Source organism: Pseudorca crassidens, chromosome 2 (assembly GCF_039906515.1).
Source record: "Pseudorca crassidens isolate mPseCra1 chromosome 2, mPseCra1.hap1, whole genome shotgun sequence".
NCBI classification, from domain to species: domain Eukaryota; kingdom Metazoa; phylum Chordata; class Mammalia; order Artiodactyla; family Delphinidae; genus Pseudorca; species Pseudorca crassidens.
The window spans coordinates 4,111,556-4,136,098 of NC_090297.1; the positions used below are offsets into that span (position 1 = coordinate 4,111,556).

The 24,543-nt window shown below is 48.5% G+C and overlaps 1 protein-coding gene across 13 annotated transcripts in view; it reads right to left on the reverse strand.

Annotated features, from left to right (window-relative positions):
• Positions 1-24,543, reverse strand: part of NPHP4 (nephrocystin 4) — a 148,802-nt gene that overhangs the window by 81,844 nt on the left and 42,415 nt on the right. For all 13 annotated transcript variants that reach the window (XR_010938909.1, XM_067718197.1, XM_067718151.1 and 10 more), the window contains 4 exons: positions 23,320-23,456; positions 20,997-21,178; positions 20,167-20,293; positions 2,038-2,220 (listed from right to left, as the gene is read on the reverse strand). Coding sequence is in view for 12 of the 13 variants with exons in the window: in XM_067718197.1 (XP_067574298.1) it covers positions 2,038-2,220; positions 20,167-20,293; positions 20,997-21,178; positions 23,320-23,456 (629 nt within the window). In the remaining variant the exon portion in view is untranslated. The remainder of the gene's footprint in view (positions 1-2,037; positions 2,221-20,166; positions 20,294-20,996; positions 21,179-23,319; positions 23,457-24,543) is intronic.

Consider the following 24,543-nt stretch of genomic DNA (forward strand, 5'->3'; position numbering starts at 1 on the left):
AGAAATGATGGTATTTAATATACTTGTGTCCTTAAGACAGTCAAACCTTCGCAACACTTATGCTCCAATATAGTTTACACACTTAAAAAGCGAAGGAAATGTAGTGGCATGAGAAGGCTAAAATTAAACAGAATAAGGATTTATTCACATACATACGTACACAGAGAGAGAGAGAATGAGAATGAGAAAACGGCAATGGCGTCAGGATTTCTAATGGCAATTTTATAATAAGGGCTCAAACCAGACCATGTGGGAGTGCAGCAAAATGGGACCCCATAACCAGGGACATTGCTCATAATAAGAAAAGCTGCACCATCAGCTGCTCCCTTACTCAGGTTCCCAAAGCATAATCCAAACCATAAATAATAACACGGAAGATAATGTTTGTCACTAGACTCAGCACACGGATGACATACTGATATAACAGGTCTGGTCCTTTACCGAAGAAAAATTAGACAATTGAGGCCTAAAAGACTCCTGTTTGTGCTGCTGAGACAGGACGGGTATATTTCAGGAACGTCAGCAGAAGACTCAAACAACACACCCAGGCAAAAATGCTGTCACAACCCATTAGTAGCGTCAGGAAGGACTTGGGACATCAGCCAGAGCAGTGGTGTCACACGGTGTCTGTGGCCCCCAGGTCTCTGCTCCCCACCCCGCAAGGCCACCAACAGGCCAGTGGAGGCCAGGGGATAAGACACACACACACACGCTTCCACTGGCCCTGCCCCACTTTTATTTGCTTTCTATACTGGGGATCAGAGAAAGCTTCATTTCAAAATGGATTTTTTTTTAAGTCCTGCTGTGGTCCCTCCCCTCCAGACACAGCTGGAGAGAGTTGAGGTCCAGTGGGTGTGAGTGACAAGCCACAAAGACCAGCCAGGGCAGTGCCCACCGCCCGGCTCCCATCCCAGCCTTGTGCACACGAGACACAGCCCCCAGGGCACCAAACGTTTCAAGAGGGCCTTTTTATTAAGGGAACCCTCCTACACTGTTGGTGGGAATGTAAGCTGGTGCAGCCACTGTGGAAAACAGTAGAGAGGTTCCTCAGAAAACTAAAAATAAAATTACCACATGATCCAGCAATCCCACTCCTGGGCATATATCTGGAGAAAACTCTAATTCAAAAAGATACATCCATCCCAATGTTCACAGCAGCACTATTCACAACAGCCAAGACAGGGAAGCAAACTGTCCGTGGACAGAGGAATGGATAAAGAAGATGTGGTACATATATACAACGGAGCACTACTCAGCCATAGAAAGGAACAGAATAATGCCATTTGCAGCAACATGGATGGGCCCAGAGATGATCATACTAAGCGAAGTAAGTCAGACAGAGAAAGACAAATGCCGTACGATATCACTTATATGTGGAATCCTAAATATGACGCAAATGAACCTATCTATGAAACAGAAACAGAGTCAGGGACATAGAAAATAGACTGGTGGTTGCCAAGGGGGAGGGGGTTGGGGGGGCGAGTTTGGGATTAGCAGATGCAAACTGGTGTATTTAGAATGGATCAACAACAAGGTCCTACTGTATAGCACAGGGAACTATATTCAATACCCTGTGATAAACCATAATGCAAAAGAATATGAAAAAATGTACGTATATATATATATGGTAACTGGGTCACTTTGCTGCACAGCAGTAATTAACACAACATTGTAATTCAACTATACTTCAATAAAAAAATAAATTTAAAAAAAAAAAGAGGGCTTTTTAAAAAGCACAGAAGTGGATCTCATGGCACCATGTATACAAATAAGGGTGACAGGCCCGCAGGTCACCTTGAGAGACTGATACATGACCGGGGACATTATGGGACCCCAGATAAAACCGGCCTCAGTGAGTTCACAGCCGACTACGACTCAGAAACCACACTTATTTTTTAAGGGCACAGCCTTGACATGAAAAAACAGAGCTCATGAAACATCGGCAAACGTATTTGTCAGCTTCTGATTTTGAAAATGCAGGAACCTGCTAGAAGCTCGTAGAAAATAATCATACTTACGGAGCCTCTAACAATTTACCTCTTCGGAGCTCATGCTGGCTGGGGGTACCTTATAGACCAGACAGTGCGAGGGGTTGGGCTGGATCCCACCCTGTAGAGGTAGCGTCACCCGCCCGGAGCTGGCTTCCAGCACGGGGTTCCAGACAGCCCAGCGCACCATGTGCATACACGCCAGGTTCGACAGGGAGGTGACCGCAGCTGCCTGGAATGGAAACAAAGCACATTGGTCACGAGTCGTTACCAAGCCCACTTGGGTGGGGGAAATCAACAGTGCTTTCCCGGTAAAATTTCACTAGAGAGCAAGGCAGGGGGTCATCACAAAAGAAAGAACCGCCACAGGAGGAGCACACGGCATCACATCAGTGGCTCAAAGAGAGCAGGGAAGCCAGCCTCCGGTTCTGGGACCCCCCCCCCCCCGCCACCAACCAGGACCCTCTTGAAGACCAACACCATCTTTATGACTCCTCCTCTTCCTGTAGGATCTTCCTGCAGGTTTTCAGACACTCTGTGCCTTGCCAACATCTACCCAAATCCATGAATAAAACACCAGGAATGGCACTCTGTGTTAGTGATGAGACACTTTGTAAAATGATGAAGAAAACACGTGGATATTGGGAGACTGGGATTGACATATACACACTACTATGTATAAAATAGATAACTAAGGGACTTCCCTGGTGGTGCAGTGGTTAAGAATCCGCCTGCCAAAGCAGGGGACACGGGTTCGAGCCCTGGTCCGGGAAGATCTCAGATGCCGTGGAGCAACTAAGCCCGTGTGCCACAACTACTGAGCCTGCACTCTAGAGCCCGTGGGCCACAACTACTGAGCCCACGTGCCACAACTACTGAAGCCTGCGAGCCTAGAGCCCATGCTCCGCAATGAAGGGTAGCCCCCGCTTGCCGCAACTAGAGAAAGCCCGCGCACAGCAATGAAGACCCAATGCAGCCAAAACTAAATAAATAAATGAAATGAAAAAAATAATAATAAAAAAATAAAATAGATAACTAATGAGAACCTAATGTATAGCACAGGGAACTCTACTCAATGCTCTGTGGTGACCTAAATGGGAAGGAAATCCAAAAAAGAGGGATATATGTATACGTATAGCTGATTCACTTTGCTGTACAGTAGAAACTAACTCAACATTGTAAAGCAACTATACTCCAATAAAAATTAATTTAAAAAAAGAATACACGTGGATATTCAATTTAGGGTTATTAGCACACAGTTTCTCCCCCGAAGTTTCAGCTCCTAATGGTATGTTCTATCTATGTAACTTACGTGTAATTAGGAAATCAGTCAGGCAGAATGTTACATGCTGTTCCTTCTTTCACTGTCTCTATCATTGGCCAGATGCAAGGGAAGAGGACCCTAGGACACCCCAGAATTAGCCTCCACATTCAAACAAAGCCATTTTCACAAATACGGCTTCAGGGCTTGATTCAGTAGCGTTTTAAAGAAACCACTTTCATCCGCTTATTCAAAAAGCAGCAAGAGGGACTTCCGTGGCGGTCATGTGGTTAAGACCTCACCTTCCAATGCAGGGGTGCAGGTTCGATCCCTGGTCGGGGAGCTAAGATCCCACATGGCTCATGGCCAAAAAAGCAACACATAAAACAGAAGCAATATTGTAGCAAAATTCAATAAAGACTTTAAAAATGGTCCAAAAAAAGCAGCAAGAATAAAGCAGAACTCGGAGTGGGCCGTGGTCGGGTCCTGAAATTCCTGCTCGGCTGGGCGACAAGACTTGTGATCCACCCCATTATGGCAGCTTCAGAGACAACGGCTCTGCCCCAGGTCCTGAATGGCAGATTCTGCAGGTTCCCTGGCACATCGGCTCCCCCAGGAAGGCCATTTCGCAGCCAGAGGACACGGGGCGCTTGGCGACACCAGGTGAGACTGGAGCCCAGGAACAGCGCTTTCCACCCCAAGAGCCCAGCGGCACTAACCACAGTCAGACTGACAGCCGGGACTCGGGGCAGCGGCCACGCCCGCCTCTGCCCCACAATTCCCAGCCTCGGTGGTAATGCTGGGGAGAAGCCACCCAAAGGCGGCAGGTGTGAAATGCAACGTGGCCACAGCATCTCCCTTCCTGGGAGGACGAGCGCAAAGGCCCGCGTGGTTCCTCAGTGTCGCCGGGCAGCCGAGGGAGCCGAGGGCCCTCCGTCCCTCTTGACCACCGGCTGCACGCACTAACCCAGCCGCCCCCAAACTCAGGCCGTGGTCACAGGGAGGCTGACAGCCTGCAAGGAGGGGGCCTCGGACTCTCGGAAGGAATGGAAGCCCAAGCCTGCCTGTGATGGTGCAGAGCATGGTCCCAAAGGAAAGGCGACACCAACGGGGACCCTCTGACCCGAGCTGTGTCTGGGGCCACGCAAGCAGGGAAGGCTCCAGCGGTGTGCCCGGGGCTCCCCACAGACCCTGCTCATGTGGCTGGACACGGGTGAGCTGTGTGCCACTGTCACAGCCAGGACTTGACTGCACTCAGGTAAAGGGCAGATCGTCACACACACACACAAAAGGACCCTGGCTGGAATCCAGCACAGGCGGCTTGATGGCCAACTGGCTCAAACCACAGCAGAGGGTGTGCACGAGGGGACCCCAGTACAGAACAGGAAGCATGCATTTCATCCGAGTCAGTCTTCCCGGACTGTTCCAGATGATATCCCATCCCGTTATATCCTTTATATCCATGTGGGGGAACATCCAGAATCAGTGTCTGGTTGTGAATTAATCTCTCTTTCCTGAGGCCCCCTCGTAACTGGACCTCACACCACCCACTTCAGCTTATTCTGACCCTTTACTGGAGCCAAACTTCAGACCATGGGTAGGATACTTCATACCACCACGTGAGCAAGGATTTGGGTCCCTGTCAACTCAATGAGAAAAAAAAAATAACCCACATCCTGGAAGTACAAGCAAAGAATAGGCCGAGTTAAGAATCCTAAGCGTCTGATTCTGTGCCGTAACTTTCAATGTCTGTCAAATACAAAGATGGCGGTCTGCCCTTCCCATCTCGTTAGCCATTGACAGGATAAAACGGTACTGAACAACTACAGTGCATCAGGGAAAAGTTGATATAAGTCTATTGTTTTTTAAGAATAAATTATAGGGCTTCCCTGGTGGCGCAGTGGTTGAGAGTCCGCCTGCCGATGCAGGGGACGCGGGTTCATGCCCCGGTCCGGGAAGATCCCACATGCTGCGGAGTGGCTGGGCCCGTGAGCCATGGCCGCTGAGCCTGCGCGTCCGGAGCCTGTGCTCCGCAACGGGAGAGGCCACAGCAGTGAGAGGCCCGCGTACCGCAAAAATAAAAAAATAAATAAATAAATGTATTAGCAAAACTGGCCACTAAAACAACTCTAAGGATTCACTACTACCTAGACTACGTTTGCCAACAGCCATGTCCCAAAAAATTCGTGAGTTTATTACAGGATCCAAATGAAAATAAAAAGCGTGCCCCCGTTTTCATGCTACTTGTGCAACCCCTTCTGGCTCAACCTTTCCAATGCGGTGACGGATCCCCAGCTTCCGGTTTCACACACCTTTTGATTTTCTCGTCCTCAGTCTGCACGGCACTCTTCTGTGTAAGGCAGCTGTCAGTCACACAAACACCCACTTCCCACACTTCGTTTTAACAGCCCAGGAACAAAACCTAGAGGAGGCAGGAAGGATCCTCCCCGAGCCTCCAGAGGAGCAAGGCCCTCCCGACGCCTCGACTTTGGCCCAGCAGGTTCTGGATCCAGAACTGACTGGGAGGGAATAAATGCCTCTTGTTTGAAGCCAAGTAGTTTGCGACAATTTGTTCAGGCCGCCCCAGGAGGAATCCCCTCCGCCTCTGTCCTCAGACCAACTCAGAAATCCCTTCGAGGCAGGTAAAACTTCAGGTTATTTCACGAGGTTGATTTTCCTTTAGATCTTCAGTGAGACCTAATTCCTCCTGCCGGGGCCCCCTATCACCCACTGAGCCCCCTCCATGCTAACTCTGGTCACCGCAGCCCGACGCCCAGAAACACACTGCAGAGGTGACAGGGAACCCATGGGGTGGGGGGAGGTCCCCTGGCCCTGAGGCCACCTCCCGAGACAGAGCTGGGCCCGAGGGCCAGACCCTGGATGGGGGCAGCCACGCTGGGGCCCCTGGTGAGCACAAATGAGAAAAGCAAACTGTTGTGGCAGAACGTGTCCAAATGTCCCCGACAGCACGCCCATCACAGAGGCTGTGGTGACCGCGAGTCACAGAGAGAGATTTAGGAAGCACGGGACAGATGGAGGAACGGGCAGAAGGCGGCCCGGCCTGGGCCAGGCACAGGTCTGTTCTGGGGTGTCCATGTGACCCTCTGCAGCGTCCGCGAATGCTGACCACGGAGGGAGGGCCAAGGCCCACCCCAGCGGCACAGACCAAGGAGCGTGCACCCGCCTACGAGCCGGGGCCGGTCCACATTGGCAGCCGGCGGCTCTGAGGTCTCAGAGCTGGGCCACAGGCAACGCACAAGGGTAAGATGACTTGTTTCCCGCATCCTCCTGAGAGGACACTGGCTGCCTGGCCACTGAGGTGAACCTCGCAAGGCCCGAGAGCCTGAAACACGCCCAAGGGGAAGAGTCAGGAGAGAAACAGGCGTCCAGAGCCAGAATCTCCCCCCTCCTTCCCGCCAAGGAGCACGAGGCACCCAGGACCACCGGGCAAAGCAAAGGCTCACATACCACATACCATCAGCCGGAAGTCATTCCTTCCAGAAGTGGATCGATTATACGCCAAAAGCTTTTCCAACTCAGACGTACAGAGAACGCGGCAGCTGCTGCAGACTGATTTCCTTCATACACATGCAGGGTGGAAAAGGAGACCTAACGACATATAAAGTCGTCTAAGCTGCCCGTACACGACACCGTGTATGCAGAGTCATTTAAAAGCACAGTAATCATTTGGCAGGCAATATTTTCATTTCATTCTACAGAGTACAGTAATTATTTTTAAACATACACATGAGCAATGAAAAACAACAGGGGTATGGTTTTAAGAAAGCTGTAAACCTAGAATTACTCTCCATACTGGCTAAAGGGCTCATAACACTCGGGTCCTCTTTGCAAAACAGATATCAACTCAACAAGAGCTGAAAGAAGCAATAGGGAATCCGTCCTGAGTTTGGGGCCGTGGCTGGTGAGGTGGACAGGTGTGCAGCCTCTTGTCCTTCGGAGTCTGCAGCCCAGCAGCCAGAGCATGGGCACTCCAGGGACTTTGTATCTGCTTCCTCTGGAGAACCGGCCCCTTGCCGGGGTCCGCTTCCCTCCTCGCATCTCCCACTGGGTCCTACAGAGCCCTTGACCTTGGGGCTCAGGCTTGGTAGCCTGGCATCCCTTCCTGCGGGCACCTCTGCTCCACGGGGCCGTGACCCCAGTGCAGGTCAACAGGGAATTCCACGGCCTGAAATAACGACTACTACAGGGAAGGGATGCACTGAGGCCAGCCCTAGCCTTTCTATGTGGGGTTCCTAGTGGGGTCTCAGGAGAAGGCGGCTCGCTTGCGTTCGGAGTCACCACCTGGGGCAGAAGTAAGCCTGAAGCTGTCTGCTGCCACCCCTACCCAAACCCCCAGGGCACCATGAAATCCTGAGCACAGCGGGAGAGAAGCGGGCAACAGAGAAACACGCAGGGCAGGTGAGGGAACGCAGGGGAGAGGGACGGAGGGGAACAGCCTCCGTGCCAGCCAGGCTGAGGCCGTGCGGAGGATGCAAGACCTCAAAGAAAAAGTCGGCCAGCTGGACTTGAAACCAAGAAACAGCATTACCATTGGGGACAAGTGGTAAAGACGACATGGGATCTCTCTGCTTATTTCTTACAACAGCATGTGAATCTGTAATGACGTCAAAATAAAGTGTAATTTAAAAAACAGTGAGGTACATGACAAAAGCTATATAAAGTGCTGGTAAAAAAAAAAAACACAAAACTGTTTAATGACTGTCCACAAAAAAAGAAGGTCCAGAACACATGAAAGAGAAAATCCCACTTACAAGAGCAGCACAAAAATTAAATATCTGTGAATAAACTTAGTAAGAACTGTTCAACTGTTTAAAATCTACATTGTAAACCTGTATTTAAAATCACTCCCAAAAGACACAAAAACAGAAGTGGACCAACAGAAAGACTTCCCTTCTTCCTGGTTATGACATCACAAATTAATAAATTTAATGCAATCCCAATAAAAATGCCAACGAGCTCTCTTTATGGAGCTAGATCTGTTGATGCCGAAGTTCCTCGGGAAAAGCCAACGTGGGGAGAGCAGGAAGCGCCAGGAAGGGGAGGGGCTGCAGGCCGCACCCGCCACCAAGAGGCCCGGCAGCCTCGGCCGTGACCCTGTGGTCCCAGCACAGAAACAGAACAGCCACGGGCAGAATAAAGATCTAGAAGCAGATGCAAGTGTAAACGGAGACCTAGCGTATGACTAGGAGGCATCTTAGATCACTGCAGCACAGAAGGACTTTTTAATAAGTAGTATCGGGACAACTGGATGGCCCCTGGAGAAAGATAAAATTAGACCCATTCCTCACACCACAAACGAGATCTAAACATAAAAACTGAAACTATACACGTACTAGGAGAAAACACGGATACATTCTTCTATAGGAGTAGGGAAAGGCTTTTTAACTACGACTCAAAATCCAGATACAACGAAAGAAAAGACGGATACATTTGACTGCATCCAAAAATTTTGAAGTTTACATGACGTTATGGACTGAATGTTTGTCCAAAACAAACATTCCCTAAAATTCATACATTGAAGCCCTAATTCCAAAGTGATGGCATCTGGAGGTGGGCCTTTGGGAGGTACTTAGGTTTAGATGAGGTCATGACAGTGGGGCCCCCATAGTGGGATTAGTGCCCTTATAAGAAGAGAAAGAGAGAGCTCCCCCTCTCCCTCCACACACATACACCACTGAAAGGTCACGTGAGCACACAGCGAGAGGGTGGTGTCCACAAACCAGGAAGAGAGGCCTCACCAGGAACCAGATCTGCAGGCGCCTTGATCTTGGACCTCCAGCCTCCAGAACTGCGGGAAATACATGTCTGTTGTTTAAGCCACCCAATATATGGCATTTTGTTACAGCAGCCTGAGCAGACTAAGACACATGGCCCAAAAAAATCAGGGACGAGGGAAATAAAAAGACAAATGACAAAACTGGGAGAAAATATCTGCAATATATGTCTCAGATAAAGCGAGGAAATATCCTTAACATACAAAGAGCTCTTAACATTTGATGACAAGGTGCAAGAGCACTACAGAAAAATGGGCAAAAGACATGAATAGACAACTCACACACATATGAAAACATGTTCAACTTCATTTATAATCAGAGAAATGCAAATTCAACTATACTGTGATACCATTTCTTGCCCATCAGATTAGCAGAACTCAAAAGCCTGACGATGCAACTATTGGTGAGCCAGTGGGGAGACAGGTCCCCCAGTACACTGCCAGTGAGAACAGAACAGCGTGCAACCCCTCTGGAGAAACTGGACAACAGTTAACAGCACAATATATACATTTAACCTCCAATCCAGCAAACCCACTTCTGGGAGCTCTCCCTGAAGGTGCCCTTCCTACAATACAAAAGTGCACACGCACAAGACCATTCATCTCAGCATCGCTTACAGCTGCAAAATACTGGAAACTATCTGAATATCCAAATATAGGTAATTGGGCAAATAAACTGCAGAGCACAATGGAGCAAGTGCAGCTGGAAGGAGGAGCGGGGAGGCAGGACTGCCGGGCGGGACTGCCAGGGTGAGCTGCGCCGGCGAGAAGACGCAACGAGCCGCAAGGCCCACGCACAGGTCTGCTCCCCCCGACCCCGTGTGGAAAGGGGAGCTGAGTCAACACCCACACATCTGTGATATTCGCACAAAGCAGCCCAAGAAGGAGGGGCCCCGAGCCACAGAGCTGGCTCCCACCAGGAGACTCTTCTCGGACCACCTTTTGGTAGAACTTTGACTTTCAAAACTGTATTTGTGTTCTTTATATTCAAAAAATAAAACTAACTCAATAAGGACGGGCAGGGGAAATAACTATAAAACTGAAAGCAAAGAGAAACAGAAGGACCCGACTGCATTCAGATGAACAGCGTGAACACACAGAAGGGGCCGAGCCAAGGGACCCAGGACAACACTGGCTGCTCCGCTAGGTCTCGGCCGCTAACGAACCCTGAACTCTGCCTGGTAGGTTTGTTCCTGACAGCTGTCTGGGTGAAGCTACTCTGACGTTACTTTAGGTGCCTCCTAGGATTGAGCAAGCGAGTTGCCATGAGGACGGCACTGGGAGCCAGGCTCCTCTGTGGAAGGAGAGGTGCAAACGTGGAAGGTGAAGCCTGGGGCGCCCCGCCAGGTGGATGGGGTCAGCAACAGCTCAACTCCTAAGCTGTGTGCATGCACACGGATGCGTGTACATGTGTGTGCGTCTATTTAAGTATGTGTATGCATGCGTACCTGTGTGTGCACATATACGTGCATGTGTGTTTCCATATGTAAACTGTCCGAGCTCTGTCCACTGAGCGGGCTTAGAAACAAAGACAATCCCAGCGCCCAGACCTGGATTCTAACACTTTCCCCTTTAAAAAGAGCCAGGGCTCATCAAAACCAAGGAAAGTCTAAGAAAGCGTCACAGTCCAGAGGAGCCTGAGGAGACATGATGACTAAATGTCAGGTGGCCTCCTGGATGGGGTCCTGGAGCAGAAAAGGACATTAGGTAAGGAAATTCGACTTACCAAAAGTATGGACTTCGGTTAGTAACAATGCATCAATACTGGTTCATGAGGTGTGACAAATGTACCATCCTAATGACGTTAATAATAGGGGAAACTGGGAATGGGTATATGGGATCTCTCTGCACTATCTTCACTGTTTTTCTGTAAATCTAAAACTTTCCCAAAATAAAAAGCGTTTTAGAAAAAGGAAGAGGTGGTAAACCACAGCTCCCCACATAAGTGGCTGATTCCAGAGCTGGAACAGGGAAGAGGCAAGATGAACCTGAAGCATCTTCTGCCAGAAAACGCTCAAAAAAACAAAACATGACGGGGATGTCACAGGGACACGGCCTGAAGGGACTCTGGCTGAGTATGGGACAATCTGAACACCAAAAATAATTAGGGGTGGTCATTTTAAAAACAGGGATCCAGGGCTTCCCTGGTGGCGCAGTGGTTGAGAGTCCGCCTGCCCGTGCAGGGGACACGGGTTCATGCCCCGGTCCGGGAAGATCCCACATGCCGTGGAGCGGCTGGGCCTGTGAGCCATGCCGCTGAGCCTGCGCGTCCGGAGCCTGTGCTCCGCAACGGGAGAGGCCACAACTGAGAGGCCCGCGTACCGCAAAAAAAAAAACAAAAAAACAGGGATCCAGAAGTCCATACCAATATGGACTCAATGGCCGAGTCAATCAATTAATCCATCCGCGACGGAGAAGGGAGGGTTCTGGACAGTGGAAAGCCATGTGGGGGAAAGGCTGGGGTTGGAAATCATGCTTCTGAGAGAGGCAGCAATGGATGCCAACCTAGGGGGACATTCAGACAAGGAGCAGGTATCTGCGTGGCTTAAAGAGCCTCCCCACGGTCTGCTTATTAGTTGCAAGGAAGAAAACAGTAACTCCACGGTGGAGGCATCACACAACACCCAACCAGACGACCCAAGTGAACAAGGCCAGTGCGGTTCAGATGGACACCATGCACCTGCACCTGTGGCCATGAGACCCTGGGGACACGCCTCACACAGTGTCCAGCGGGGATGCACAACCCGACTCCACCAGGAGGGAACATCAGCAAATCCAAAATAAGGAACTTGCTCTCTAGGACATTTTGTAAAGGGGGGAGAATATGGCATAAAAAATAAAGTCTTAAAAAGACAAAGAAAGGCTGTGGAGCTGATCCAGGCTGAAGGAGACCACAGAGCCGTGTGATCCTGCACTGGGTCCTGTACTGAGAGAAACACTGCAAAGGACACGGCTGGATGGATGGGCAGAACCGAAAGGTGGATGGGAGATGGGGGCGTGGAGTTGATGCTAAGTGAACTGAGGTTGACCCTGCACTGTGCTTACACAGGGGACACCCTCAATCTCAAGGAGGCATGGAGGCATTTAGGGGTCAGGAGCATGATGTCTGCAGTTTACTCTCAAGTGGTTCAGAAAAAATACGTGTGTGAGTCTACATACATGCACACATGTGTGCGCGCGCGCACACACACACACACACACGGGGAGGGAGGGAGGAAACGTGAGCAAGCGAGTGCAACTAAAGCAGATGGGGCAAATGTAATCAGTCAGTGAAACTGAACCAAGACTAAACCAGTATTTTTTGTATTTCTGCAACTTGTCTGTAAGTTTTTACAGAAATAAAAAGTTTTCGACAGAACAAAATAAAGTCCCACTATGCCTTTAAAAAAAAAAAACAGTGTGAAGAAAATGAAAAGGCAAGCCACAGACTGAAAAAATATTCACAATCTATGTATCTGAAAAAGAATTTATATCCAAAATATATAAAAGAAACCCCCATCCACGCAATAAAAAAGGCAAACAACCCAAAACAATGGAATGACCACTTGACAAAGGCAGATTGGGAACGGCCAACAAACACACAAACAAGTACACAGTATCACTGGTCGCCAAGGAAATGCAAAGCAAAGCCACAGTCACAACCCCTAAAGTGCCTGAAACTAAAATGACAAGCAGAATCCAATGCTGGTGAGCATGCAAGCAACCAAGCCCTCAGACAGCGCTGGTGCGACCACCTGGACAGGCTGGCACTGCTTACAAGGAAAGCGCACATCTACCTGTGACCCAGCCACTCTGCTCCACAGTATTTACCAAAGAGAAATGAAAATATACGTCCATAAAAAGACTTGCCCAAGAATGTTTCGGGCAGCTCCATTCACAAAGTAGAAAAGCCCACCAAGCGAAAAATGAAGAAACAGTTTCATAGGACAGAAAACTCAGCAATAAAAATGAATGAACCGGGACTTCCCTGGTGGCGCAGTCGTTAAGAATCCGCCTGCCAATGCAGGGGACACGGGTTCGAGCCCTGGTCCGGGAAGATCCCACGCACCACGGAGCAATGAAGCCCGTGCACCACAACTACTGAGCCTGCGCTCTAGAGCCCGCGAGCCACGACTACTGAGCCCGCGTACCTCAACTACTGAGGCACATGTGCCTGGAGCCCGCGCTCCACAACAAGAGAAGCCACCGCAATGCAAAGCCCATGCACCGCAACGAAGAGTAGGCCCCGCTCGCCACAGCTAGAGAAAGCCCGCGCGCAGCAACGAAGACCCAACGCGGCCAAAAATAAATAAATAAGTAAATTTTAAAATTTAAAATAAAAAATGAATGAACCACATGAATGAATGTCCAAAACATAATGCTGGATGGGAGAAATCCAGACACAGTGTTCAACAACAAAAACAAAAGCACGAGGCATACAAAGAAACAGAAAAGTATGGCCCATTCAAAGGAAAAAATAAATCAACAGAAACTGTCCCTGAAAACGACCTAATGGTAGATATACTAGACAAAGGCCTTAAAACTACTGTCTTAAAGATGCTCAAAGAACTAAAGGAAGATGTGGAGAAAATCACGAAAACTCTGCATGAACAAAATGGAAATATCAATAAAGAGACAGAAAACCTAAAAAGAAATTCTGGAGCTGAAAATTACAATAACCAAAAATGAGAAATTCACTGGAGGGATTCAAAGGCAGATTTGAACATGCAGAAGAAAGAATCAATGAACTTGAAGATAGAACAATGGTAATTACTGAGTCTGAAAAAGAAAAAAAATTGGAAAAAAAGCAGAAAGAACTTAAGGGACCTATGGGACACTATCAACTGGACCAATATACACATCCTGGGAGTCTCAGGAGACAAGCAAGAGAAAGGGGCAGAGAGAGTATCTGAAGAAATAATGGCTGAAAACCTCCCAAATTGGATGAAAGACATGAATATAAACATCCAAGAAGCTCAACGGACCTGAAGAGATCCACACTGAGATACACTGTAATCAAACTTTCAAAAGACAAAGACAAAGAGCAAAAATTGAAAGCAAGGAGAGAAGCAAACTGTCACGTACAAGGGATCCTCAATAAGATTATCAGCACATTTCTCATCAGAAACTTGAGGCCAGAGACAGTGAGCCAGCATACCAAAGTGCTAAAAGGAAAACAAAACTGTCAACCAAGAATCCTATATCTGGCAAAACTCTCCTTCAAAAGTGAGGGAGAAATTAAGACATATCTACATAAACAAAAGCTGAAGGAGTTCATTATCACTAGACCTGCTTGCAAGAAATGCTCAAGGGAGTCCTGCAGGGTGAAATGGAAGGACACTGGACAGTAACTCAAAGCCATATGGGAAAAAAAAGATCTCAATGGAGGTAAATATATGGACAATATAAAAGCTAATATTATTGAAACAGTGGCTTGTTATCGCTCTTTTTGTTGTCTACATGATTTAAAACACTAATACATATAAAGGAAAAACACAAATTATTAGTGTAAAAGCTACTACAACTTTGGTTTGTAACTCCATATCTTGTTTTCTACATAAATTAAGAGAATAACACATTGAAAAGCATTATTATTTTATGTTTTGGGCACACAATGTATAAAGATGTAACACTGTGGCATCAACAACCGAAAGGGTGGGAGACTGTGCTACAAATGAACAGAGTTTTTGTACGTTATTGAAATTAAGGTGGTACAAATTCAAATTAGTGTTATAACTTCTGGATGCTAAAGGTAGTCCCCATAACCACAAAGAACTGAGCTATAGAATATACACAAAAGGAAATGAGAAAGGACTTTAAACATTTCACTTCAAAGAAAATCAACCAAACGCAAGAGAAAAGAGTAATGCAGGGACAAAAAAAAACTTTAAGCACATAGAAATAAATAACACAATGACAGAAGTAAGTCCTTCCCTATCAGAAATTACTTTAAATGTAAATGGATTAAACTCTCCAATCAAAAGACAGAGACTGGCAGAATGGATAAAAACACATGATCCAACTATACACTGTCTATAAGAGACCCACCTGAGAACCAAAGACACATACAGGCTGGAAGTGAAATGAATATCAACAGAGTAAAAAGGGAAACCCCAGAATGGGAGAAAATATTTGCAAATCGTATAGCTGATAAAGGATTGATATGCAAAATATACAGAAAACTCCACAACCCAATAAAAAACTGGCAAAAAACCTAGACATTTCTCCAGATAAGACACACAAATGGCCAACAAGCATATGAAAAGACGGTCAACATCACTAATTGCTAGGTAAATGCAAATCAAAAGTACAATGAGGGCTTCCCTGGTGGCGCAGTGGTTGAGAGTCCGCCTGCCAATGCAGGGGACGCGGGTTCGTGCCCCAGTCTGGGAGGATCCCACGTGCCGCGGAGCGGCTGGGCCCGTGAGCCATGGCCGCTGAGCCTGCGCGTCCTGAGCCAGTGCTCCACAACAGGAGAGGCCACAACAGTGAGAGGCCCGCGTACCACAAAAAAAAAAAAAAAAAAAAGTACAATGAGATACTACTTCATACCCATTAGGATGGCTCCTATCCAAAAAATAGAAAGCAATGAGCATTGGCAAGGACGTGGACTGTTGGTGGGAATGTAAAATGGTGTAGCCACTGTAGACAACAGAATGGTGTCTCCTCAAAAGTGAAAAATAGAATTACCATATGATCCAGTAATTCCACTTTTGGGTATATACACAAAAAGTATTGAAGGCAGGTCTCAAAGAGATACTCGTACACCCACGGTCACAGTAGCATTGTTCTCAATAGCTAAAACATGGAAGCAACCCAAGTGCGGTCTATCCATGCAATGGAATATTATTCAGCCTTAAGAAGGAAGGAGGGCTTCCCTGGTTGCGCAGTGGTTGAGAGTCCGCCTGCCAATGCAGGGGATGCAGGTTCGTGCCCTGGTCCAGGAAGATCCCACATGCCGCGGAGCTGCTGGGCCTGTGAGCCATGGCCGCTGAGCCTGCGCGTCCAGAGCCTGTGCTCTGCAGCAGGCGAGGCCATGGCAGTGAGAGGCCCACGTACCACAAAAAAAAAAAAAAAAAAAAAGAAGGAAGGAAATTCTATGATATGCTACAACATGGATGAACCTTGAAGACTTATACTAAGTGAAATAAGTCAGTCACAAAAGGACAAATACTGTATGATTCTACTTACATGTGGTACTTAGAATAGTCAAAATCATAAAGACAGAAAGTAGAATCATGGTTCCCAGGGGCTAGCAGGCGGGGAGAATGGGGAGTTTGTTTAATGGGCACAGAGCTTCAGTTTTACAAGACGAAAAGAGTTATGGGGATGGATGGTGATGATGGTTGTACAACAATGTGAATGTACTTAATACCACTGGCTGTACACTTTAAAATGGTTAAGATGGTAAATTTTATGTGTATTTTCCCACAAGAAAAAAAGACATTTAAAAAAAAAAAAGTAAGGCAGAATACCACTGAATTGGACACTTTAAAAATCATATTAGGGTATGTGAATTTCTCCTCAATGAAAAAATATTTTTTTAAAAAAGACAAATAGGGCTTCCCTGGTGGTGCAGTGGCTGGGAGTCTGCCTGCCGATGCAGGGGACGCGGGTTTGCGCCCCGGTCCGGGAGGTTCCCGCGTGCCGCGGAGCGGCTGGGCCCGTGAGTCATGGCCGCTGAGCCTGTGCGTCCGGAGCCTGTGCTCTGCAACGGGAGAGACCCCAACAGTGGGAGGCCCGCGTACCGCAAAAAAAAAAAAAAAAAAAGACAAAAATAACACAATTTTTAAAAAGTGAGTTGTTATCTTTCCTAAAACCATAAGGGAGACCCAACATTCAGGACAAAATAGAAGACTCTGCACCAATCCCCTCTTCTTTAGCAACCTCCACCTAAGCAGACAGTCGGAAACTCAGCAGGTCCTGCGCGCTCGGTGGGGGGCCTCTGATGGTGACAACCTCAAGCTGCAGCACAGCGAGATGTATGGCTGCAACGTGTATACAGCTGCAAGGTGACTCAATCAGGACACGGACCTGGCTCCAGGGTCCAAGGAGGGGTTATTTTGAAAGCTCTCCAGAGAACCCTCAAGACATCTGTATTTCCAAGTTCTAGAAAGTTTAAATTTATGTAATTTTCAGAGTAAATCCAGGCATGATACCTATGTTAAGCACTCAAATCTCTGTTATATGAACTTGTTTTGTTCAAAAAATACGAGCAAATATATAAATAAATTAGAGTTTTACCCCCCAGAGATGTGGGAGAGGGTTATTTTGCTGTGTTACTCCCCAGAAAAGAGCTCTTTTGACCCCTCGCAGCCCCGTGGTGATCTGCACTTATTCTGACATAAAAACGCAGCAAAGGACACTGGGTCTGTTTATTTTTACAGCTACCTTCTTTCCACGCCACTCTCATGTTCTAGGCAGTCCGCTTTATCAGCTTTATTCAAACAGCAAATGTTTCTGGAGGCCACACTTGCAAAGCTCACGGCATTTCCAAACGGGCCTTCTGCTGTGGGTGCACTGTCCCCATGGACTCAGGTTTCTAGAAGGTACGTTGTCTGGATCAGAAGAACACTTAACCCAAAGACAAATCACAAAGGCTTTAGTCGTTCTGGCTAACAGATTACAAACACGGGGTGTGTCTTCTCAAAACTTTTTTCTAGTTTGTGTCTAATGACTACCAAAATATTCAGGACCAAAACAATCCTCTGAGACTCAGGTGACTGGGTATAAACTGGAGGCACTATTAGCCCAGATGGCCTCTCGCTGATCTAGATAAACACTTGAAAGTGAACAGTCACACAAAGGTCTATTTCTGATTAAGGAAAATACTTAAAACGTACACCCAGGCAGGCTGGGTGACTGATGATACCGAGAACTTTGTTTTATTTTTTAGGTGTGACGATGGTATTGCAGGGAAGTTTTACCCCCATCTTTTGGAAAGATCTCCTGCACTGTCCACGGAGGAAATGGCACGGGGTCTAGGATTTGCTCTAAAATAATCTGGGAGGAATGCGGACAGGAAAGAAAGGCAGCGACAAGGCTGGCCAGGAGCTGATGACTTCGGAGACTGGCGATGGGTACATTCATTGGGTTTATCGTACGCTTCTATCTTCATATTCGAAAGTCTCTATAATAAAAAAGGTCTTAAAGAAAAGAATGTATATGCCGAAATGTTCACAATAACCAAAACAGATGCAATTATGACTGCAATTTGCTTCAAAATGAACCAAAATGGGTTGTGCAAGAGGGTATGGACAAAACAAGAGTGTCCACGAAGTGGATAACTGCTGAAGCTCCTTGGGGCTTATTTTACTATCCGGTCTGCTTTTGTTTACACTTGGCATGTCCACCACATAGAGTTTTTTAAAAGGAAAGAAAGGGGAGAAAGGAATTTGCAGGCTGAATGCACCCGAAGACACGCTCCATAATGGACTGCAGAGGGAAGCAGGAGCATGCCAGCTGCGACATGTCCCTCCAAGGCCGAGCCCTGACCTTGCAGGAGGCCCAGTGGGCCGCGTCCCCTCCTGGGACACTCCTCGGGGAAGGAGCGAAAGCCCATTTCGACAGCATCAGGCTAGTTTTCTCCTGTACGTCTAAGTCTGGTTGTGGTGGGAATGTCTGATTTGGTTTTCACCCCCGGAATGCTAACCCATCCTCACTGTTCCATGCAGCAAGTAATTTGTGCGGAAATTCATTTCAGACACAGGAACATTTCCTCTCCAGATTACACTGAAGAAAGTACACTTGATGACAGTAAAACGGAATCCAATATTCCATGTTAAGATAAACCTCCACATCAAAAAGAACTGATGAGCTATTTCAAGCCGCATTCCAAGAGCTCCACAAGCAACAGCGCGAGGCCGATCCACCTGTCAGCGGGTAAGCATTTCAGTGAAGAGTTAAAAACTTAACAATCAAGTGTTGGGTAAGACATAAAGTTTCAGGACACAGGCTTTATAATCACAAGCGAATTGTAATTAACGTTCTCGAGGGGACACAATCTAAACGTAAATGAGTGGAGAGCCAGGCCCTCTGCTCCTCAGGGGCTCCCTCTGTACCGACCCCCTGCCCACGCCCAGTGGCAGCACCAGGGATGTTGCACCTGAGCCGACGAACTTCCCCCCAGGATGGGGAAGCCCCAGAAGCCCCTCCCTCCTGGTAAAGCTCCACCCCAGGCCCGGAGGGCCTGCCCCGGGCTGACAAGCATATCTGCATACAGTTGCATTTTAGCTGAAATTTCTGGTAACAAAGAAAGAAAAGCAGAGCTGGGAACAAGAACTTTGTGAGAACAACGGACATCATTCGTTCGCCTATACTCAGAATACCTGCCTCTGGGTCTGCTCACTTGATTAGGACTCTGAATTACACGAGGCACAGACATCAGAGAGGTCAGTTCACTGCTACCAGAGGACATCAGGAACTAACACAGCAGCTGTGCTGACACCCCATTCTCCTTCCAAAGACCCCCCAAGACCGCTCCCAGCCCCCTGCTCTTGCCTCAGCTGCACGGTGATGCGGGCAGACTGACCACCACAGAAGGTGTCTTGTTGGCCTATTTTTATTTTTAATTTACTTGTTAAATTGATATTTGCTTTTTCAAACAAAAATCTGAATCTTAAGAAGAGCATGACTTGGGTTTTCCGAAAAATCTGCATCGATGATGTAAATGATGTCTCTTTGTTACATTCCTTCCAACTGAATCCTATAGATTCTTACTCTTGGTTCTGACGTGGGCACATACAAAGTCCACTCTAAGAAAACATTCACTTCTTGTGCAGATTCAAGCTTTACTACACTTACTATTTGAAAAAGGCATTAAAATGGTCTCATTCTTTCAAAATAATTATTGATTCAATAATCATGAATTAATGATGTTATGCTGCATGATGCCTGTTTATTGAACTGTTTATACCAGCTGCCAGCAGAGTGTACGTACTATTACCATAAAGATGGGAAATGATTAGAACAAAGCTATCACTTGGAACAAGTGTTTTCTAGAATCATATTCCACTCTTGTTATCCATATTGTTAATAATAATCACACTGCTTTTAATGGAAGAAAAAGGAATGGTGACTATGCTTATTCTGCGCGCGTAGAGCCCGTCGCCAGGCGGCACGCGAAACAAGCGGATGGTTCTTACGTTGCCGTCCGCTCCCGAAGGGCTGTTAAACACGTACTCCAGCTGAAAGACGATGGTGAACGCGGGCTGACAGACCATCTCAGGGAGCTGGAGGCGGCTTCTCGAGACCAGAGTGTGGTTTCCAGATCTGCGCCGAGAACACACAGAGGGGGCGTGTCAGGCGGGGCTCCTGCTGCCCGGCACCCCACCCGCCATCAGCTCGGGCGCCGCGGCACCGGGCGCTGCTGCTGCAGTCTGGTACAGTGAGTCCCCCAAGCAATGGCACTGAGCCCTTCTGGGTGTTTGGCCATCAAGGTAACTTCCCAAACCAGAGCCTCTCTTAGGTGCCGCAATCAACACTCTCCCAAAATGCCAGCACTGGTATCAGGAGGACGGAAGGGCTCCAGGGAGGTACCCCTCCGAGGCCGGCTTCCGTCCAGCTTCACGTATGGAACCCCTAGGCGATGTCTCTGTTGTGATTTGAGACGCACAGGACTGAACAGAGCGGCAGAACTTACTGCCCTCTGGTTCTGTGTCATGTGAGAAAGGGATCACAGGGCGCATCTGGAGGAAAGCATGCCAGGGCTCCACAGCTGGAAGCATCTGTTATGCTAACTCCAAAACCCGTCGTGGCACAAAAACCAGGATCTTTCCAACCTCACAACACTGAGGTCTGCTCCTGATGGGGACGACTAAGCAAGAGGAATCAAAGGCACCGGGCAAGAACCCAGGTGGATGAGTGCACACCTCGCGTGTAAGAACAACTGCCTTTCACTCTGATCCCTGGTCAGGTGCCCACCCGCACCTCCTAACTCCACGCGGACCGCGACCTGGGACCCCGGGGGAAATACCTGGCCTTCGAAGAGGCGCCAACTCTCCGGCTGAAGCTGGCAGAGTGCGTCAAGGCCACCTCCAGCTCAGGCACCAGCACCACCACCTGTGGCCTCTGCACGAAGCCCAGCCCGTTGTGCACGCCCACGCACAGGCGCCGCTCCAAGATCTCCAGGGCACCACTGTCCAGCGGGCTGCCCGCCTGGGAAAAGCGCACATGGCACAGAATAAGGTCGGTGCAGAGGGGGAGGGAGCTCGCCAGGAAAGCTCCCAGCAGAGAGCCCCAGCAGAGAGAAGAAACTAGAACAGAGGTTTCAGACATTCCAGACCAGACGGAGCTCAGTGAAGCACCATCCAATCAGAGCAGACTGGCCTTAGGCCATTTTCTAGGTACTTTGGGGATTTCTCACGTAGCATCATCCTGTAAAGCAATACATCCCTTAGATGCCTGAATCAGCTAACTCTCGCTCCGGGTTTCCAAGGTTGAGCTACAATTCTCAAGACGCAGCAAACCAGCAACAAGGGGCCCTAGCACCTCCAACAGTGAGAGGAAGTGAGCTCCAAGTGGGCTCCCAGAAGTGAGAGGCCCCGGAGTCAAGGGCAGGCGCTGACCAAGGCTGAACACAGCGAGCTTCAACACCTCTGCCCTCCCACAGCTCAGACACCTGAGACTTGGGGCGGACAGGGCCGCAGGAAGAGTGGGCATATTTAGGCAGTAAGTCTGCCCCAAAGTGATCCCTGGATATTAAAGTGTTTTCATCTTAACGAAAAAAACATACAGGCGCCCTAACAAATGAGCAAGGATGTTCCCCCAGGCTGTTACTGTTTATTAAATCGCGTGGCTGTTGCAAAATGACCCGAGTTTTCGAGCCCCCGTCATTGCCCATTAATCACGCTGAGCAGGCGCAAATTCAGCCCATTAGTCTCTGAGTGATGGAAATAAAACGAAGGCGGCAACGGGGCATCTGCCAGTTGGATGGGGACAAAAATACAAAGAGGGCAAAACCACAGAATAAAGTGATCTTTATGGGAATATATAAAATTCCACAGTAATGCTCTTAAACATCTTTCTACCCTCAGACAATCTTTTCTGAGCCATAACAAAACAGCAGGAACTATGCCAAGAAAACGTATGATGCTATTTCAGTCCTCTTCTCTGCTTCGTGTTTCTGTTTCACATGAGACTACAGTACATAGCACAACATCTTCAAGAACGGGTAGAGAGCAAAAGAAAAGACCACCTTATTCGTGCGTGTACACACATTCGTGTGTGTGTGTGTCAATAATTTGCTAACTTCACAGACTACGAGGATGGGCACCCGCTGACCGCACATTCATTCTCACAAATACATGTTAGAGACCTCCTCTGTGCCGACTGTTTTAGGCACAGCAGGTGCAGGGGTAAAGCAAACCAAGTCCCTGTCCTCCTGGTGCAAATACTCCAGAGAGGGACCGACTATCCACCCGTAAACAGTAAGGAAACCAGGTGCTCTCCAAGAGGGCCAAGCACCCAGAGAAACGAGGCAGGGTGATGTGTCAGAGAGCGCGCCCGGCGGGGAGGAAGGGGGACGCTGCCTGCAGCTTGGGCAGGGCGGCCCCTCAGGGCAACAGGTCTGCACTGAGACATGATACCTGAGAGGGGTCGTGCACAGATCCAGACGAAGAACATGCACGAAAGTGGGCCATGTGTTCAAAGGCCCACAGTGGGGACGAGGCATCACGGTGCGGAGTCTGCAGGACAGCGTCACACAGACAAAACTGAGCAGTGTTAGGGGGAGCACCGCTCACAGTAAACTGCTTCGATGGGGCAAAGTGGTTGAGATCCCTAGTCGTCTCCTTGGAAACATCCTCAAAATGTCCCTTGTAAATGTGGATTATTTTACAGGTTTTCCTATGCTCATTTGGTGATTTAATCTACTTTTAAATGAGGACTGATTAAGTTACATTGAAGTGAATGCTAATTAATGTCTCAGGATAACAGCACCCTCGTCAATATCAAAGTTAAGACAATGGGCTCGTGGGACTTCCCTGGTGGTCCAGTGGTTAAGACTCCGCTCTTCCAATGCAGGGGGCCTGAGTTCGATCCCTGGTCAGGGAACTAAGATCCCGCATCCCACATGCCACGTGACCCAGCCAAAGAATAAAAATTTTTTTAAAATTTAAAAAAATAAAGACAATGGGCTAGTGTCCCTCTTCAGCCACAAAGAGACGAAAGACAGGACCACAGGTGTCACCAGGGGCTGGACCACCCACCTGAGGGCTTGAGAGGCCGGGAGCTCCCCAGCTCCGCCTGCCGTTTCCACCTGCACCGTTCAGACTAACTTCCCCGACCCAAGACTGTACCTCCCGGAAGTGATCGCTGATCACAAGTTCCAGAAGCTCCTCCTCAAACTTCTCCAGGGAGGGATACATCGTGAAGAACAAATCGTCCAGGTACCACGTGAGAGACTTCTGAAGGCGAGGCTTCCGGAGCGTGTCCCCTGCACAACGAGAGGCTCAGAGGGATGACCCGCAGAAACAAAACCACCGGACGGTCCCCTCACCCACGGGGGGTCCAGGCCGCAGGCCAAGCACAGAGAAGGCGGCATGGGCATCGCTCAGAGAGGACTCACAGCCAGAGCCCACCTCAGTCCAAGCCCAGACACCAAACAGATCAAACAAGCGCAAATTTCATTTTCGGTCCAAATCCTACCCCAAAGCATCTCCAGGAACAAATCCCCTAATCCGGCCATCCAGGGCACACAGACAGCCTGAGGCAGAGTGACATCTGTCCCCTGCACTCGGCTTCCCTTTGTCATGACTTCCTATCCAGCAAGGGCACAGCCCACTACGTCATTTCTCGTTTCACTAGGTTTACCCTGAACCACGTGGAAACACGCAGGCATAGGCGTGAGCGTGGCACGGCAACGAGCAGAAACTCGGGCTGGGCTGGCACCATGAGGGAAGTCCCGCCCCGATCAAGAAGCACCCCTGGACCGTGAGCTCCGTGAGGACAGAAGGGGGCGGCGGCCCCTGCATCCAGCCCAGCACCCGCACCAAGCAGGTACATGGAAGCCCGGCCGCAGCCACGAGAGGGGAGCATCACGTGCATTTAGAGAGGATTCTCCATGGGCTCTGGAGCAAAGGTGACACAGGAGGAAGAAGGCAAAGCCAGTTGCTCCCCAGTAAACACACCCCCAGGGGTCTGTCCCTTACGTCCCCATCAGTGTCATCGTTCTCGTTCTGGTCCTGTCTGTCTCTTCCTAAATGTTTAGGGTTATTTAAATATTTACATGCAAGGTCTTCGATTTTGAAAGCCAATTCTAAACTTTAAAAAAAATTGACGTAAGACTCAATGCTGAGGGGTGGAGTCAAGGTGCCGTACTAGGAGGATGCGAATTCATGTCTCCTCACAACTAGGGCACCTACCAGGCGCTGGTGAGGGACCACAGACACCTAGGGGACAGGAGGAACCCCCAGTGACCGGTTGTTTCAATTTCAGTTTTATTTTTCCTAATATATTTTTTATCTTTCTAACTTTATTTGGTATTTTATTCTTTGATATTGTACTGCTCCTTTTTTTATTTC